Here is a 19,364-nt window from a genome sequence, read left to right as displayed (position 1 = left end):
GTGGAGAAATAGTGAACAATTTAGTCTTCATTGTGTGTAATTCACTTAACAAAGGCTATATGGTGGTATATTTTACAAAATCTCTTTTTTTTTTTCAGAGAGAGAGAGTGAACAAGGCGGGGTCGGGGGGTGCTGAGGGAGGGGGAAAGGGAGAGAACCTTAAGTAGACTCCATGCTGAGTGCAGAGCCCAACACAGCTCGGCTCAGTGCTCAATCTCACAACCCTAAGATAAGAACTAAGTCGAAATCAAGAGTCAGAGGCTTAACCAACTAAGCCACCCAGGCATCCCTTGACGTATTCTAAACCACACAGCAGGATCTGCAGGCAAAGGTGTCAGCCAACAAAGAGACTGTCCCTTAGCACAAATGATTCTAGTTCAAACTACAGTGGTTTCATATTACCTTGTGCATCAGATAAGACTTTAATAAGCTTTTTTTAAGGCAAAGATCTTTAATTAACTTGGGTCTCATTACATTTATGTCATTAAGCTTATATAGCATTGATATTCTTTTACCACATGCCTTGTGTTGCAATATTCTCTATGAAACATATATTATTTGGGACATTATTTCTTTTAAGCCTTTTGAAATTGGATAATACGGTTCAATTATGCAACAGTTTTTGTTACCTTTTCTCTATTATGGCATTTGCCCCCAATAATAAATTTTCTCTCAAATTCAGCAACTAAAATATTGTAAATGTTTAAGCATTTCCCAAGAGGCAAAACTCTAGTTATGTTCATATACATTTTTGCTTAAAATTATATTGAATTTTTTTTTAAGATTTTATTTATTTATTTGACAGACAGAGATCACAAGTAAGCAGAGAAGCAGAGAGAGAGAGGAGGAAGCAGGCTCCCTGCTGAGCAGAGAGCCCGATGTGGGGCTCGATCCCAGGACCCTGGGATCATGACCTGAGCCGAAGGCAGAGGCTTTAACCCACTGAGCCACCCAGGGGCCCCTATATTGGATTTCTTTAAATTTATAAAATATTGTACTTATTTTTAATAAAGACTGAGTAAATTAGTAACACAGGTTTGTTTTTTTTTTTTTTAGTACATACAGTTTTCTAACAACAAAGTCAGTTCAGTTGGATCCTGAGATCTAGTTTTATCTACTGGAAAACTTTAACATTCTTGCTCTAGGATTATTATATTAATAGGATTAATAGAAATAACTGGCATAGCAGAAAGCAAAGTTCAGGTTTTGGGATTAAAGCTAAAACAGCTAAGAAACAATATCTATATTAATTTTCTGATTTTAAGTGTAAAATCCTTAATAACTATGCTTAAAATATAACCATTTCCCCACAATTAAAATGTGTGCAATGGTAACATTCTATAGAAAACTAGGACTGCTCTCTACATATTTCAAAAAGTAATATATCAACAAACGTATATATAATGATTTAAATTACCTTTCCTCTTCTCGAACCCATACTGGAGTTTTTGGAATTTGTGCTTCAAAAAACTTAGATGCTTTATAACAAAAATTGCTGCAAAAACACTGAAAGGAACATTTTTAAATTAGCAAATTATTTTTTCTAATAGTACAACACAAGTTATGTACAGAAATCATAAATACATAGTTCAAAGAAAATAATGAAAATTGATGAATCCACCAGCCAAGGTAAGAAATAATGTATAGTATTTTGAAGCTCTGCAAGTATCTATCCCAGATAGTGTCACTTTCCATTTTCCCTAGAAGTAACCGCTATCATGAATTCTGTGTTCCTCATTCCCTTGCTTCCCTTTAGTTTTGCTATCTGTATACATATACCTACAAAAGATACCATTCAGTTTTGCCTAATTCTAAACTTTGTCTAAATATAACTATACTGCTATGTTTTCTGGGTTTTTTGTTCCACGTTATATTTTTCAGATTCATGTAGATGTAGCTTATATATTTGTATTTGGTATTACAATCCATTGTTTAAGTATATCACCTTTATTGTTTAAGAATGTTGAGTTGTTTCTAACTTTTCAGCTATCACTACGTTGAGCTTATAAACTTTTTTCAAGAATTTTTAAAATAAAAAAAACTGGTAAAATACACAAAATTTACCATCTTAACCATTTTTAAGTGTTATAGTTCAGTGGCACTAAATACCTTCTCACTATAGTACAACCATCACTATCATCCATCTCTAGAACATGTTTCATCTTGCAAAATGAAACTCTGTACCATTAAACAACATCTCCCCATTTCTGCTTCTTCAAACTATCACCATTCTACTTCTGTAACTATAAATTCGACACTCTATCTCATATAAGTCGAATCATTTAATATTTGTCCTTTTGTGCAGGCTTATTTCACTTAGCATAATGTCTCAAAGTACATTCATTTTGTAGCCGTGTCAGAATTTCCTTCCTTTAAAAGGATGAATAGGGACGCCTGGGTGGCTCAGTCGGTTAAGCTGCTGCCTTTGGCTCAGGTCATGATCCCAGGGTCCTGGGATCGAGTCCCGCATCAGGCTCCTTGTCCAGCAGGGAGCCTGCTTTCTCTCTCTGCCTCTGCTGCGACTCTGCCTGCTTGTGCTCTCTCTCTGACAATAAGTAAATAAAAAATCTTAAAAAAATTAAAGGATGAATACTATTCCATTCTAATTATGTGGCATATTTTGTTAATCCAACCAGGAACGTTGATATACATACACAGTTGTACAAACGGGCAAGAAATTCCTTAAAATATATACCAAAGAATAGAAAGGCTTGGCCATAAAAAATGTGGGAACTTCACATTACTAGGTAATACCAATTTCTCAAATAGGATGCAATTTTATTTAACCAGTAGTATAAAGAGTGTCTGATATTGTCAGATTTTTACAATATATTTTGCTAATTTGGGGGCTGTGAGAATGTATATCAATGTGTTTTTATTTATTTCCCAGATTACTGACAAGGCTGAACATCTTTTCATATATTCATTATCAAGCTCCTTCTATAAATTTTCTCAGGTCTCCTGAGATGGAGCCCCATGTCACGACTTCATCCTCAGAATAAGATTCTTTCTCCCTCTTCTATTGCCTGCCCGCCCCCCCACCCTGACTTGTTCACTCTCTTTCGAAAAAAAAAATTCTCCAACGTTTTCTGTCTTTCTCTGGTTATGAATCGGTCGGTGGTCAGTTATATGTGGGAATTATATCTCCTCCTGATTTATAGCTTATTTTTTCACCCTTTGTTGGAAACTTCTGATAAGCAAATGTTTTTAAGATTTTATTTATTTGACAAAGAGAGACGCAGTGAGAGAGAGATCACAAGCAGGGGGAGTGGGAGAGGGAGGACAGGCTTCCCGTTGAGCAGGGAGCCTGATACGGGCGGGCCTCAATCCCAGGACCTCGGGATCATGACCTGAGCCAATGGCAGATGCTTAACAATTGAGACACCCAGGCACCCCACAGGTGTTTTTAATTTTAATGTAGAAAAACTTACCAATTTTTCCTCTATGGTCTGTAATTATCTACCTTATTTAAGAAATTCTCTCTCCAGGGCGCCTGGGCGGCTCAGTGGGTTAAGCCGCTGCCTTCGGCTCAGGTCATGATCTCAGCGTCCTGGGATCGAGTCCCGAGTCAGGCTCTCTGCTCAGCAGGGAGCCTGTTTCCTCCTCTCTCTCTCTCTGCCTGCCTCTCTGCCTACTTGTGATCTCTCTCTGTCAAATAAATAAATAAAATCTAAAAAAAAAAAAAAAAAAATTCTCTCTCCAAGTTTACAAAAATACCTTCCTATATATATTCTCTTTGAAAAGCATATCTTTTCAATTTAAATCTTACTGAAACAGGGATTAATTTTCAGTTTTTCCATTTGGATAACTATTTGTGCCAGTACTATTTACTGAAAAATCCATAGTTTCTCCACTGATCTACAATATTTCTGTTGTCACACATAGTGTCCACCCATGTGGTGAGTATGCATCTGGCTCTCTATTCTGTTCCATGATATACTTGCCTGAATTTGTGCTGTTGTGCACTTCTAGTTTTTATTTAAATTTTATTTTATTTTTAGAGAATGACAGCGAGAGAATATGAACAGGAAGGGAGGGTGCAGAGAGGGAGAGAAGAAAGGGAGAGAATCCCAAGCCAACTCCACGCTTAGTGTGGGAGCCAGATGCAGGACTTAATCCTACTACCCTAGGATCATGACTTGAGCTGAAATCGAGAGTCGGATGCTTAACTGACTGAGCCACCCAGGTCCCTTTTTAATTTTTAAATGTTCAAGTATTAACTAAAGTACAAGCAATTTTTACTAACACATTGAATGAAATATTTTCAAATAAACTTTTAACGTGGCTACTTTCTAAAAGGCAAACTTTTCAAACAATTCTTTTTAGAATTCCATTTAGTATATTAAAAAATAACTGCCACATTGAGAATAGCCTTTAAACTTACCTTTCTTTCAGTAATATCATAGACTTTATTGGTTTTGGTAGAAATTTTATACTTCTGTTTTGGTACCTAAAGAAAAAAAAAAGAAAGTATAGCTTAAGAAGAATTCAAGTAATAAATATAAACTTTATGTTACTAGATTACTAGATTAAATCATCTACATATCATATCTTTGGCTAACTCATGTCATTAGTTCATGGCCTCAGTTTCATTTCTTGTCTTATCTACAAAATATTTGTTAAATATAAAAAATTTAAGCTTCTATTTAAAAAAATTCATTACTTACAACTCCTAGTTTCTTCTGACATAACGGATAACCGCAGAGTTTAATAATAGAACGTTCATCCACGACATCGCTGTAGTGAGCTGGTGTGATGAACCTCCCCTATAACGAAATGAGAGGGGCAATGCCCCACTAGATTATTGGACAAGTTCATTTATCAGCTCTCTAAGCCTCACTGATTTTGTCTGAAAACACAGGGATAATAGATCTATCTCACAAGTATGATGTTAGAATCAGAGAAGAAAAGAAAAGAAATACACTTAGAAAAGCATTTAACACACAGTAAGCACTCAAAAATGTTAGCTATTTAAAAAAACAACAACAACCTGAAAAGACTTCTATCAATAGACTATACATCTTTGTAGATATACAGCTCATGAAATAATTCTGAGGCAGGAGAAAGAAGTGGCGTGCTATAGTGATTGCTATTCCAAAGAAAACCACTGAAAAGTTTATTTAAAAAATGTATTATTTAAAAAATAAACCATGTAGAATAAAATAAAATTTATGTGTTTTTAAAGAACTATCTTAAAAAACAAAGTATATCAAAGGTGTCATTGTGACTCCTGACAAGTTTTTGTACAAAATCTTCCAGCTTCTGGAAAACTGTACAGGAAACTGATGAGGTGGTTATATGCAGACACCAAACATTTCCCCTTGATATATCTTCATGTTTAAATCTCAATTCATAATTATTTCATAACTGTGAAATCATTTTTGAACAAGTTTTTGTTTTCCCAGAGGCTAAAATACTTTTTACTAAGAATAATACAAGATATTTCTTTCAAATGAAGCATTTCTGGTTTGTCTTTGTCTTTAGTGTCATCATGCATGCAGATTCTGATGTAGTTACCTATATCGATTTAAATATTATCCTATTCGTGGGGGAATGGGTGAGCCTGGTGATGGGTTTTAAGGAGGGCACAGATTGCATGGAGCACTGGGTGTTAATATGCAAACAATAAATCATGGAATACTACATCAAAAACTAATGATGAACTGTATGGTGACTAACATAACATCATACCAAAAAATCCTATTTATATTCCTCTTGTTTAGGAAAATCTCTGAGCTACACTGATAATTATTTTTGCAATGGGAGCTCTGAGTTTTAATTTTCCTTTTCTTTTTTCTCTTAAAGATTATGAGGATATAACAAATTTTCATTCAAAATTTTATTGCAATAGAGCTATTAAAAGAAAAAAAAACTTTTAATGCAGATTATAATTCTCATCATGTGTTAAATAAAAAATGATCTATATTCCAGGTTTTTAAAATATCAACACTAACAGAACTACATTAACAAATAATAACTTTCTGAAATTGAGGAATACATAAAGAAATGGAAAAGCGTTCCATGCTCATGGGTTGGAAAAACAAATACTGTGAAAATGAGGGGGTTATATGCAGACACCAAACATTTCACATAGACATGTGAAAATGTCTATGCTTCCCAAAGAAATCTACATATTTAATGCAATCCCTATCAAAATCCCATCCATTTTTTCCAAATAAATGGAACAAATAATCCTAAAATTTATATGGAACCAGAAAAGACCTCGAATAGCCAAAGGAATATTAAAAAAGAAAGCCAAAGTTGGTGGCATCACAATTCTGGACTTCAAGCTCTATTACAAAGCTGTCATCATCAAGATAGTATGGTACTGGCACAAAAACAGACACATAAATCAATGAAACAGAATAGAGAGCCCAGAAATAGACCCTCAACTCTATGGTCAACTAATCTACGACAAAGCAGGAAAGAACGTCCAGTGGAAAAAAGACAGCCTCTTCAAAAAATGGTGCTGGGAAAACTGGACAGCCACATGCAGAAAAATGAAATTGGACCATTTCCTCACCCCACATACAAAAATAGACTCAAAATGGAAGAAGGACCTCAATGTGAGAAAGGAATCTATCAAAATCCTTGAGGAGAAAACAGGCGGCAACCTCTTCGACCTCAGCTGCAGCAACTTCTTCCTAGGAACATCGCCAAAGGCAAGGGAAGCAAGGGCAAAAATGAACTATTGGGACTTCATCAAGATCAAAAGCTTTTGCACAGCAAAGGAAACAGTTAACAAAACCAAAAGACAACTGACAGAATGGGAGAAGATATTTGCAAACGACATATCAGATAAAGGGCTAATATCCAAAAACAGCACGGAGGTTCCTCAAAAAGTTGAAAATAGAGCTACCCTATGATCCAGCAACCGCACTACTGGGTATTTACTCTAAAGATACAAATGGTGTGTTCCGAAGGAGCACATGCACCAGAATGTTTATAGCAGCAATGTCCACAATAGCCAAACTATGGAAAGAACCTAGATGTCCATCAACAGATGAATGGATAAAGAAGATGTGGTATATATACCCAATGGAATACTATGCAGCCATCAAAAGAAATGAAATCTTGCCATTTGTGATGACATGGATGGAACTAAAGGGTATTATGCATAGCGAAATAAGTCAATCAGAGAAAGACAACTATCATATGATCTCCCTGATATGAGGAAGTGGAAATGCAACGTGAGGGGTGGGGGGGGTAAGAAAAGAGTAAATGAAACAAGATGGATCAAGAGGGAGACAAACCATAAGAGACCCTTACTGTCACAAAAAAAAACTGAGGGTGACCAGGGGAGGGTGGTAGGGAGAGGGTGGTGGGTTATAGACATTGGGGAGGGTATGTACTATGGTGAGTACTGTGAAGTATGTAAACTTGGCGATTCACAGACCTGTACCCCTAGGGCTAATATATTTATAAAAAATTAAGAAATTTTTAAAAAATAACAACTTTCTGTTACTAAAATACAGAGTATGGTAAATAACATTAGGATAATTAGTGCAAAGTGCTGAAAATCAAGTAAGATTAGCTGACCTATTTAAAGAACTACTATTAAGGGGTAAAATATGTATGTTATTTTTCATTAGTGTATTTTAAAGTTATTATACAACAAGTTATTATACAAATAATAGGTGATTATTTTAAAATTCATGAATTATACAGCATGCTACCTGCATCTAGTGACTGAGAACAGATTCAAAAATTTTTATAATATAAGAAGTGTCAGACTGCATAGATTTAAAGATCTAATACTACAAATGTCATAATTTCCCAAATTAACACATACGCATTCCCTTAGGAATTCTTCTGTAATATCCTCTTCTAAAAGCTGCTCAACGATATGTAGAGCTTTTCTCTCAAATTCAATTTTCTTTCTCACAGCTGCTTCTAGTTCTGCTCTCCTAAAATTAAAAAACAAAAAATTATTTAAAATTTAAACATTTGGGGCACTTGGATGGCTCAGATGGTTAAGCATCTATGTTTGGCTCAGGTCAGGATCTCCTCCTGGGATTGAGCATCCGGCTCCCAGCTCAGGGGGGAATCTGCTTCTCCCTCTGCCTCTTCCCTTGCTTATGCATGCACTTGCTCTCTTTCTCTCTCTCTCTCTCAAATGAATGAATAAAATATTAAAAAATAATAAAATTTAAAAGTTATTTTACTGTTTTATCATAGCCAATTTTCTTAGAACATATCACAAACATAATGTGCTATTTTGCTATTTAAATTTGTATTGTTACTTTTGATCCAATGCTTTTCAAAGTATTAACACATAGAAGTCTGCCACAATAATAGGATTATTTGATATCCAAGACTTACAGCACAAGGAAGAAAATGAGGTGAAATCTTTTTGCCAGTTACTGTTTATACTCCTCAGTCACTCCTGTGTGTACCTAACGACGGACTTTTCCTTTGAAATCCTTAGAAATCAGAAAGATTAGAGAGGAAAAAGACTTCAGCTGTTCTTACAAGTAAAAATGTATTTGTGTCAAAAAAAAAATGTATTTGTGTCAAGTCTCAAAAGTTAATGATAGCCCAATTGACTAGATAGAGTCCTATTTGTAAAGAAGTGTTTACTTACTTTTGTTATTAAGTCTTATTAAAAAATGATATTGACATGACAATGTAGTTTAGGAAAACAATCTTCCTATAAGGGCTGGTCCTTGCCCTGGTACCAACAGGACCGTCAGCCTTTGCTGGTCCCCACACATCATGGAACATAAAAGCAGAGGCTACCTGATCAGACAATGGCTCTAGGAGAATGGTTCTCAATCTTAGCTACACATTAGGATCATCTAAGGAGATTTCTTTTAAAGATATTATGCCTAGGTCCTAGTACAGGCTAACTCAAGCAAAATATCTGAGGATGGGATCTAGTTACTGGTGTTTTCTTAAAAGTGCTCCAGATAATCCTAATATGCAAAAGGGTTGAGAGTCCTTGCCATAGGACCAAACATACTTACCATCTTGGTAACTTATTTGTCCTATACTGCACTGGTTTCTACTTTCCTACCAGAACTACCTCAGCCAGTTTCTTGGGCTTCGACTTGGCTCTATATCTGGATCTATATTCATTTTTTTCTCCCTACTTTCATTGACTCTTAAGACTTTAGACTCTAATTTCTTGCCTAGAAAAATAATATTCTACAAAAACAATATAATATGTATTAATAATATTCTACAAAAAAGAAGGATGACACTGGATTGCCCACTCTTTCTTTTGCCAAGTAGGGACATTAAAACAAGAAGAAATTTGCAACTAACAGCTGTTCTCCTACAATTTCATAAAGACCATTCTTACATCGAAGAAGTATAAAAGACATGAATACAGATGAAAAAGCAGTTCTTTATTTTAAATGTATTTGGCTTTATGAAAAACATTATTTTATTTTTCTCATATTGCTGCCCACCAATAAAAGCTATGCCAGGTACTAGGATCAGTCTACAACTTGCACTAAGGAAATGCTGACTCAAAGTATTAACTACATCAACCTGAAGTAAGAGTCACACTCACTCTTAACTGATGCCTAGAGCTGCTTTCCATGAACAGCCCTATCTCACTTTTGCCCTCTATCCTAAATGATGACAGGTAGTATGGTATACAGCAGTGGTTCTCAATTTTTTTGGTCTCAGTATTTCTTCACACTTAAAATTATAACTTCTGCTTATGTGGCTTATCTGTATTGATATTTGTAATACTTGGATTAAAAATGAGAAAAATTTAGCGGTGCCTGCATGGCTTAGTGGGTTAAAGCCTCTGCCTTTGGCTCGGGTCATGGTCCCAGGATCCTGGGATCAAGCCCCGCATCGGGCACTCTGCTTGGCGGGAAGCCTGCTTCCTCCTCTCTCTCTCTCTGCCTCTGCCTACTTGCCTACTTGTGATCTCTGTCTGTCAAATAAATAATAAAAAAAAAATCTTAAAAAAAAATGAGAAAAATTTAAAGCACTTATTAATGCATTGTAAAATAGTAACAATAAACCCATTGCATGTTAATAACATTTTTAAATAAAAAACTTAGTGAAAACAGTTGAATTATTTTATATTTTGGCAAAGTTCCTTAATTTCTGGCTTAATAGTATTTGGTTGGATTGAATGTAGAAGTATTCTTCAGTTGGCATAGATTTATAAAGGATCACTCCCTTCAACAACTTTTTGGTTACCTACCCCCATGGATTTTTAATTGTTTCATCATGCTGGATAATCTATTTACAATATATCTCAGTGTATTTGTACTTCCCACACTGTACTGCTCAGAATAAAATAAGAACTCCTTGGGTTTGTGGTCAGATCACTATTGAGGAACATTGCAAATTACTATCATAATCAATATTAACTTTACTCTTGTCATAAAACCCAGTCAGTATAATCATGATGCTCCACAGGGAAATACTCTCTAAAACAGATCGCAAGGGGCGGTTGGATGGTACAGTCGGTTAAGTATCTGACTCTTGGTTTCCACTCAGTTCGTGATGTCAGTGTCATGGGACTGAGCCCCTCCTCAGACTCCTCACTCAGGTGGTATCAGCTTGCGATTCTCTCTCCCTCTCCTTCTGCACCTTCCGCTCATGTGCATTCTCTCTCTGATAAATAAATCTTCAAAAAAAAAAACCAAAAAAACCCCACCAGATCTCAAATACATCCGATTTCTCCATTCCTAATATCTTAAATTTTTAAATTAGGTGCCTGGGTGGCTCAGTGGGTTAAGCCTCTGCCTTCTGTTCAGGTCATGATCTCAGGGTCCTGGGATGGAGCTCCACATACAGTTCTTTGCTCAGCAGGGAGCTTGCTTCCCCTCTCTCTCTCTCTCTGCATGCCTCTCTGCCTACTTGTGATCTCTGTGTCAAGTAAATATATAAAATCTTTAAAAAAATTTTTTAACTTAAATTCCATCACTCTCTTAAAGTTTTTCTATTTGCACTTAGAAAATCTAAATTTATCACCACGGCCCACCAGATACTACATGAATAGAATCCTGTCTAAGTTTTTCCTATGCTCCTTTCTTCCCTTGCTCAAAATGCCATACACTACCCCAGTATCCTTCCTTTCTTTGAACTTATTGAGCTTTTTCTTCTCTCAGGGTCTTTATCCCCACTGTCATCTCTGGCTGGAGGTCTCTCCTCAGGACTCTCTGGTTAATGCCTACTTACCTTCAGGTCTCAGCTTATTACTTCCTTGGAGAAGTCTTTCCCTGATAATCCCCAGCTAATTTGAACTCCTCTTAGTTCCACCTGATAACATCATAGTCTTTTCCTTTACAGCACTTATAATAGTATGTAACTATGTATTCAATTGTGATAATTTAATTGGTATTTCTCTGTTCCACTAGAAAGGAACTGTGTTTATTCTGCTCAAAACCATATCCTCAGGGCCTAACATAGGTCTGGCATATCTCACATTTGGTAAATAATTTTTGAAAGAATGAGCAAATGAAAGCCAATATCTGCCTGATAAAGGAGAAATCACAGAGGTGCCTGGGGGTCTCAGGTGGTTAAACACTGACTCTTAATTACAGCTCAGGTCATGATCTCAGGGTGTGAGATCAAGACCTGAATCGGGCTCTGTGCTCATTGGAAAGTCTGCTTGAGATTCTCTTTCTTTCTCCTTCTGTTCCTCCCCAACCCCTCAACACTTGCACTCACCCTCTCTCTAAAATAAATACATCTTTTTTTTGTTAAAGGATAAGCCACAGACATATGTATTTTAAACATTTTCAGAGACTACTCCTATTCTAAAAACTTTTTTGTTACGGGAGATAAATCTAGCCTTTTTAGGAAAGGCCAAGAAACAGAATAGGACTTTTTGCTGAAAATATGGACACAATGTAAACAAACAACAGTAAGAGCTTGTTGGGGTCTCTGGCACATAAAGTAATGAGAGGCAAGCATACCTAAGAAGTGAAAAAGGAGTACCGGGTTAATTCAAGAATGTTTACTTTCTACAGATACTCCTTCCTTCACCAGCAATCTAATAGGGTCTTGATTTAGTTTTCTTAAAACCTGAGTGGAGAGATACAATGAGTCTGTATGAGAATTTATAATGCTTCTCAGATCTTCCCCTTCTCTTCCATAATAATTTTTTCTAAGGTATAACCCATTGTTTTTAAACATGAGACAAGCAGATATATATGTTAATGCAGTTTTCCAAGTAGTTCTCATACCTTTTAGAAGCATCTTCTTGTTTTAAGGCATTTGTCTGTTTAGCACCTGCAATAATAATAATAAAATAGTAGGTCAAGTCTACACAAACTAGTTTATAGGACAGATTCCTACTCAAACTGCCACCGTTTTTTCTTTTCCCCACACATTACTTTCCAATCCTACGTATAAAGCAAATGAAATGGGCAGAAAATTCAGTTTGCTTGTGTTATTTCCGAATTTCTCTTGGTTAAAATGTATCTCTTTGGGGGTTGTATTTTCTCACATCTGCACAGTTATGTCCTCCTGAAAATCTGAGATACGGATGCTTTTAGAAGCAACCTGTCTCTGTCCCCCGAATGTCGCTCACAGGGAAAGCCCGAGGCTGGGAGTGACACCTCAGAGGAACTGGGGACCAAAGCAGCAGTACATCTCCAAGGTGAGCTGTCCTGGTCACTTGCCCACTCTGGCAAGCCAGCTCTGGACTCCTGCACCTCGACTCCCTTTCCCTCAGAGACAGCCCATTCCGGGGAAAATCTTGGAACACTACTGTAAAGAGGTGGGGCTTTGGCCGGAGGTCTTTTCCAGAAGACCCAGGACGGTGATGGGGCGTTCTCGGCCTTCTCCGCCCTAGGGACCTCCGCTACTGGAGCGGTCTTTCCGGTGTGCCCCGCCTTAGTGTGGAACCCTGTAGGGCTCAGTTCTCAGGGTGCAAACGTGGGAAGAGGCCCATTTTCCTACCTGCGGCGTTTCGGGAGGCGCGGGGCCCCCGGGCCTTGAGGTGGGCAGAACGGTGCCCGGCGGAGTCTGCCATGGGAAGCGTCGTCAGAGGGTTAGGCCGGCGCCGGCTTCTCCCTTTGAGGCTCCACCTCCCCTCGCGTAGCGCGGGGCGGGGCCGGCGGGGCGGGGCGGGGCCCGGAGAGAGGCCTGCGCGGCCGGAGGAGCTGGAGGAGGGCGCAGAGAACAGCGAGAGGTCGGTGGGGTAAGTGTTCGTCCCTGGGAGTCCCGGAGGTCCGGGATAACAACCAGCTGTGAGCCGCGGAGGACCTGGCGCCACGGCCTGCAAAGCCCCGCGAGGTCATGGGGCCCGAATGCCTAGGCGAGCAGGAATCGGGAGAAATGGCTTCCCTTGGATGCACTCCGCACGCGCGCTGGAGTTTTAGCCGCCCTGGAGCGCGCGGCCGTGAGGACCCGGCTGACCCGTACCCCCGCTGCGGGCCTGGGGCTGGGTTTTCCCTCTGGGCCTGCGGGAACGGAACGGTGCTCCCCTGAGGGCTGCTGGTTCCTTCGTCTCAGTGCGATACAGGGATTACACCAACTGGATTATTTGGGGGACTGCATCTCTTACAGCAAAATGTCCGGGGCACACTTGGGGCGGTAGGCATCTGATCTGAACTTTCACCCACTCTGGATGTATTTTATTGGTTCCAATTTTTGTGAATTGGGACACTGAAAAAAAATTTTTGATTCCCTAATGACTAGAATTGACTTCAGGAACTATTTTCGGAAATTTTTTCAGAAAAGAAATACTTTGCCTTTTTAAAGCCATTTACTTAGTCCATATTTGCGCTCCTGTGGGGCGTGTACCATAGAGGATTTTTTTTTTTTTTTCAAGTGCCTTTCAAAACTGTTTTCCTAGAAAACTTAAAAGATGCAAATTTTTTACTTCTTAGGCTAAGATGCTTTCTGTAAAAATATTTCAGCATTAAACCTTCACATTTTTTTCTTACTGTATTTAATAGTAATTCATCAGAATGAAACATAACTTATTAATACTTTAGTATCACTGATAGTTAACTTTTATATTTCAGCATCAAAACTAGGAAAAATAACGAGGGATGGCTGTAGAAGAGCTTCAATCCATAATAATGAGATGTGTAAGTAATGTTTTTTTCTTTTCATAAAGTTAAATACCAGATTATTTTTAGTTATAATTAGGGACACTCAAATTGCTTATCTTCTTTAATCCTTGCTTTGTTTGACCTGTGAATAAATAGCAGGAGGGCTGGAAGGCAGATTGGATTATTTCTCCAAGTGACCTACTTGTCTAACCTTTTAAATTTTTAATATTAATCCTTATTGTAGGATTTTTTGGCAGACTGGTTTTCAAGATCATTCATTAAAGTACTTTTTAGGCTTATCCTAATTTTTACACATATGCTTATGTGCAACTTAACTAGAATTCAAACAGATTTCCTTTTTTTTCCAGAGAGAATAAAGTTAAGTAGTTGTTAAATTTTTACTCACCAAAACATGTTTGTCTTCATTCTGTTTCTGTCAGCAAATCCTAGAAGAACAAGACTTTAAAGAAGAAGATTTTGGCCTATTTCAGTTAGCAGGCCAAAGATGCATAGATGAAGGACATATAGAGCAGCTATTAGAAATTATTCAAAATGAAAAGAATAAGGTAAGTACAATGTTTATGAGTACTTCTTAGTCTTTACTAGGAGATAACAGCTACATGATACTATTATTTGTCCACTTATTTATTCACCAAACTTTTAAGGATTAAATTTCTACAGTAAGAAAGTAGAAAACAAAAAAGGAATTAGGGCTACTTGAAGGTACTTATAGTCTGGTGGAAGAGATAAGTATGTAAACAACTAGCAATAAGAAGACAGAATAAATGATAGTTAAACTGTAAGTAAAATGCTTTAAAAGAGTAGGGATTATGGCTGGTTTAGGGATCAAAAATGGCATTGGGATTATTAATTTACATTTAGTACTATAAGTATCAGGAAACCTAGATACTCATTTTTGGTGATCAGCACATTCTCTTCTTTCAGCCAAATGAATATGGAAAACCAAATAAGTAGGATAATATTTGGGGTGGGGGGGTGCCTGGGTGGCTTGATCAATTAAGCGTCTGCTTTCTGCTCGGGTCGTGATCCTGGGGTCCTGGGATTGAGTCCTGCTTGGGGCTCCTTGCTCAGCAGGGAATTTGCATCTTCCTCTCTCTCTCTCTCAAGTAAATACATAAAATCTTAAGTAAAAGGAAAAGATAATATTTGGGTGCGTAGAATCAGAATAGGAGGAGACCTAGATGGCCTTGCTGATATCATACAGCTATGATTATTTAATATTTTCTTTAACTCCTTGATGTCTCCCAATTGTGCTCTCAAAGGATAACCTTTGAGAGTACCTTACTTATAGCTAATAATAATAAATTTAATAATGGCCAATATTTGTTAAACATTTACCATGTGCTAGATGCTGTCCTAAATGCTTTACATCTGTTAACTCATTTAGCTTCCCAGAATCCCATAAGGTACGGTTAAATTCATTCTGTAGATAAGGAAAGAGTCACTGAAAGATAAGTGACTAGTCCAGAAGTAACTCAATTTTTATGTAACATCTAGGGTTCAGATCTCTGCAGCCTGGTTTCAGAGCTCTTAACCACTCTCCAGTTGACACTGTGTAGCACTTACAAGGAAGTTTTAGGGTGTTAAAACGGACTAATTGATTGTGATGACTGGGTTTCTAGCCCCCAGGAAGATAATATATTATATCCTGAACAGAAAAAGGGTAACCTAAGAAGAGAGAATTTCTTGAAGGAGTGCAAGTAAATTTACTTTGGAAATATTTAAAGATGCAGCAGGCAGTTGAAAAGTAATGTTTGGAGGTCAGTCAAGGAACAGGAGATTAAAGTGCAGATTTGTGCATCATTATTAGAAATTAGGTGATTGAGGCACTTGGGTGGCTTAGTCACTTAAGCATCTGACTCCTGACCATGATCTCTGGGTTGTGGGACTGAGCCCTGTGTCCAGGGCTTTGTGCTCAGCTGGGAGTCTGCTGGAGATTCTCCCTCTCCCTCTACTCTCCCCTCCCCCCCCATTCCCTCACTCACTCTCTCTGCCTCTCTAAAAAAAATAAATCCTTAAAAAAAATTAGGTGATTGTGTTAAGTAGAATTTAAATAAACACTTGAAACAAAAAAAAAAAAAGAAAATTAGGTGATTGTGATATTTTTAAGCATAGTGAGTTTGTCTTGGCTTGAGAATCACTTTTGTAATGTGTGGTCTGCTAAATTCAGAGGTTCAAACACTGATCAGACAGTGTTTCAAACTGACGGCAGCTTCATTTTCTTGCCAGTCAGAATCGATGAAGATTTACTATTACTCTGCTTTGTGTAAATTTAAAAAAAAAAAAAAAAAAGCTGTATGAATAGTTTGTCCTATAGAACAGGGCTTCTCAACATTAGTACTCAAGATATTTTGTAGCAAAACTCCCCACTCCCCACCTCCTACAACTCCATAATGACAATCAAAATTGTCTCCAGATTGCCAAATGTACCTGGTTGACAGGGAACAAAATTGTCCCCATTGAAAACCACAGGTATAGTGGGAAACGCAGAGGCTTTGGAGCTGGGCAGGTTCTGGTTCTGCCACATTTTAGTTGATATTGAGGTATGTCAGTAATCTCTAAACTTTTGGCATTCTCATCTGTCATTTGGGGATAATCTTACTCTGTAGATAATATTAAGCTATACAAGGTGTAGTTTGTGGATAGTATTGATTCCCCTTCCTTAAAATTATTCACTATTTACATAACGACTAGATACCTTGCCGCTGAAATATTCGTAAAATATTTTATCAAAATTACTTGTTTTTCATTTCCGATATGCAAAATCTTATTTAAATTGTTAATTTGAATCTTATTCAAATCGTATTCAAATAGTTATATAATCTTATTCAAATAGTTAATTATTCTCAGAGAATCACTTATAGGGTAGAAGTACACCAATGGAAAGGGAAAGAAGTGCTTAGTTGGAAAAGTAGAGTCTAACAGGAGCTAGTTAAGTTTTAAAAAGCAAATATAGTCTTAATAGATAATTGTGGAATAAGAGTAGTTTGGCAAAAAATTAATAAGCTCATAATATAAGTTTCTGATTAAAGACCTAAATATTAGGGATGCTTGGGTGGCTCAATTGCTTAATTATCTGCCTTCAGCTCAGGTTGTGGTCCCAGGGTCCTGGGATCAAGTCCCACATCAGACTCCTTGCTGAAAAAGGAAGTCTGCTTCTCCTTCTGCCTACCCCTCCACCTGCTAGTGTGCTCTCTCTTTCTGACAATAATAAATAAAATCTAAAGACCTAAATATTAGAAGTCTAGCCACACACACAAAATAGAAGAAAACAGAACAGAATATCAAATCTTTGGAGGAAGGATAGTTTATTATACTTTAAGATAATAGACATCATTTAACCTGCGAGTATGGAGCACCTATTTTGTAACAGGCCATTGTCTAGATGCCAGGAATAGATAGAGCAGTAAACAAAAATCACTGTCCATATGGATCTTAAATTCTAATGAAGACAGGTAGCTACATGATAAATTATATAGTGTGTTAGAAAGTGATAAATACTATAAAGAAAAATAAAGCATAGTTGGGGGGATGTACCATGCTAGGTGAAATTGCAGAGATTTGACGGAAGGAGGGGTGTAAATAAACCATGGGGCTGTCTGGGAGAACAGTGTGCCAGGCAGAAATAACTAGCATAAAAAATATTTAAAGAGAACAGCTCAACTGTCTTTCTCATTGGATAAACAAGGGTGATTGTTTCGCTATTTATTTTTTAAAAATCAATTTAGGTCTTCATTTTATGCCATTTTTTCTTAAGATTTTATTTACCTGAGAGAGAGCGTGTGTGTAATCATATGAGTGGGGGAGGGGTGGGGGAGGGGCAGAAGGACAAGCAGACTCCCCACTGAGCACAGAGCCTGACACAGGGCTCCACCTCACAAGGCTCCATCTCACTACCCGAGCCAAAATCCAGACCTGAGCTTCATGTTTTTAGCATTAATCATACTGAATAAGAAGAAATTTGTATATATACTTAAATGTAAATGAATGTTTATGCATCTCTAAAAGAGGAAATCCATTTAGACCTAATAGCCAGTAGGAAATGAACCAAAGAAAAGTAAGTGTATTTTGCTATACAAAAAATAAGGACAACCAAAAAACCAAATTATTTGTTGTAAATACAAGAATGGAATGTTAACATGTAGGGAGCTTATGCAGATTGATAAAGACAGATGCTAAAATGTCCAGCTGATAAATGAGCAAAAATATAAACAGTATTTCCCCTTGTGAGCTATATGTTCATGTCCCCTAACATATTTTGTTGCTAGTTCTCTAGAACATGTTAAGTCTTAAACCTTTACATATTGCTGTTTCAGAGCTTTAAACGTATTTCCCACCCATTTATGCCTGACAGATTTCCCTAACAAGCCTTAGCTTAGCCATTGCCTCTTCGGGGAAGCCTTTCCTGCCTTTCCTAGATGGAAGTGACAATTCTCCTGCTATACCTTATACTCTACCTTGATTATTTTATGGGTCTGGGGTTATTGTACCTAATTGTCATCTTCTTAGATGTGTGGTTTTTTGTTTTTGTATTTATGAGGGAACCTAGAATGTAAACTCAGTCAGGATGGAGATCTTACCTTGCCTTATTCCAAGCACTAGACTATTTTAGGTACTTCACATATAGTAGTATATTCTTGATAAATACTGGAAAGTTGAAACAGAAAGGCCAGAAAAGTGGAGTATATTGTTGCTAGTTCCAAAAACAGTGGTTTTGATCATGAATGTGAATCACTAATTAAAAAGATAAACTTTTACTTTTGTGGTAAATATTCTGAAATATCTTTGAAAATAGAAGCAGCTTATATGTAGGAGAGAAAATAAAGTGGCATCCCCTTCTTTTACATAAGTTACATAATCATAATGTATGTACAGATTTTCCAAGGAACTTTAAAAGGTTCATGAGCATTACATGGATTTCTTCATGAGTCAGGAACGCAAAATTTTCCATGAAAATAAGTATTTGCTCACAAATTAACTCTCTTGTTGGAAATAGAAGAACTGTTTAAATTGTGAAAAAGACACTTACCTGATTTAAAGTAAATGCCCATTCACCTTTCCTCAGTGAGAGTATTAAAAACTATCTTAAAATGTTGATAGTTGTTAGCTAACCCTAAAAAGTCAGGGTGAAATGCCATAGGCTTCATTTGCCTCATCTTAGCTATTTCAGAGGAAATTCTAAGCTACTTCACGTTAAGAAAGCTCACTGTAGGGGCACCTGGGTGGCTCAGTGGGTTAAGCCGCTGCCTTTGGCTCAGGTCATGATCTCTCGTCCCGGGATCGAGTCCCGCATCGGGCTCTCTGCTCGGCAGGGAGCCTGCTTCCTCCTCTCTCTTTCTCTGCCTGCCTCTCTGCCTACATGTG

General features: G+C 37.3%; 2 protein-coding genes across 7 annotated transcripts in view; one reads left to right on the top strand and one right to left on the bottom strand.

Moving 5' to 3' along the window:
* Nucleotides 1-13,018, bottom strand: part of RPAP2 (RNA polymerase II associated protein 2) — a 101,991-nt gene extending 88,973 nt beyond the window's left edge. For all 6 annotated transcript variants that reach the window (XM_059375383.1, XM_059375382.1, XM_059375386.1 and 3 more), the window contains exons 1-6: nt 12,880-13,018; nt 12,162-12,207; nt 7,793-7,907; nt 4,668-4,766; nt 4,385-4,450; nt 1,418-1,506 (exon numbers count right to left, since the gene is read on the bottom strand). In XM_059375383.1, coding sequence (XP_059231366.1) covers nt 1,418-1,506; nt 4,385-4,450; nt 4,668-4,766; nt 7,793-7,907; nt 12,162-12,207; nt 12,880-12,952 — 488 coding nt within the window. In that variant the 5' untranslated portion in view covers nt 12,953-13,018. The remainder of the gene's footprint in view (nt 1-1,417; nt 1,507-4,384; nt 4,451-4,667; nt 4,767-7,792; nt 7,908-12,161; nt 12,208-12,879) is intronic.
* A 6-nt stretch (nt 13,019-13,024) lies between these two features.
* The window catches only part of GLMN (glomulin, FKBP associated protein), a 35,088-nt gene continuing 28,748 nt past the window's right edge, over nt 13,025-19,364 (top strand). Inside the window, exons 1-3 of the mRNA XM_059375388.1 lie at nt 13,025-13,120; nt 13,950-14,015; nt 14,420-14,545. Of these exons, the coding sequence (XP_059231371.1) occupies nt 13,977-14,015; nt 14,420-14,545 (165 nt within the window). The 5' untranslated portion in view covers nt 13,025-13,120; nt 13,950-13,976. The remainder of the gene's footprint in view (nt 13,121-13,949; nt 14,016-14,419; nt 14,546-19,364) is intronic.

The sequence above is a fragment of the Mustela nigripes genome, chromosome 14 (assembly GCF_022355385.1).
Source record: "Mustela nigripes isolate SB6536 chromosome 14, MUSNIG.SB6536, whole genome shotgun sequence".
Classification (NCBI taxonomy): Eukaryota; Metazoa; Chordata; class Mammalia; order Carnivora; family Mustelidae; genus Mustela; species Mustela nigripes.
The sequence above is the reverse complement of the archived record's forward strand: the minus strand, read 5'-3'. Positions and strand labels throughout refer to the sequence as shown.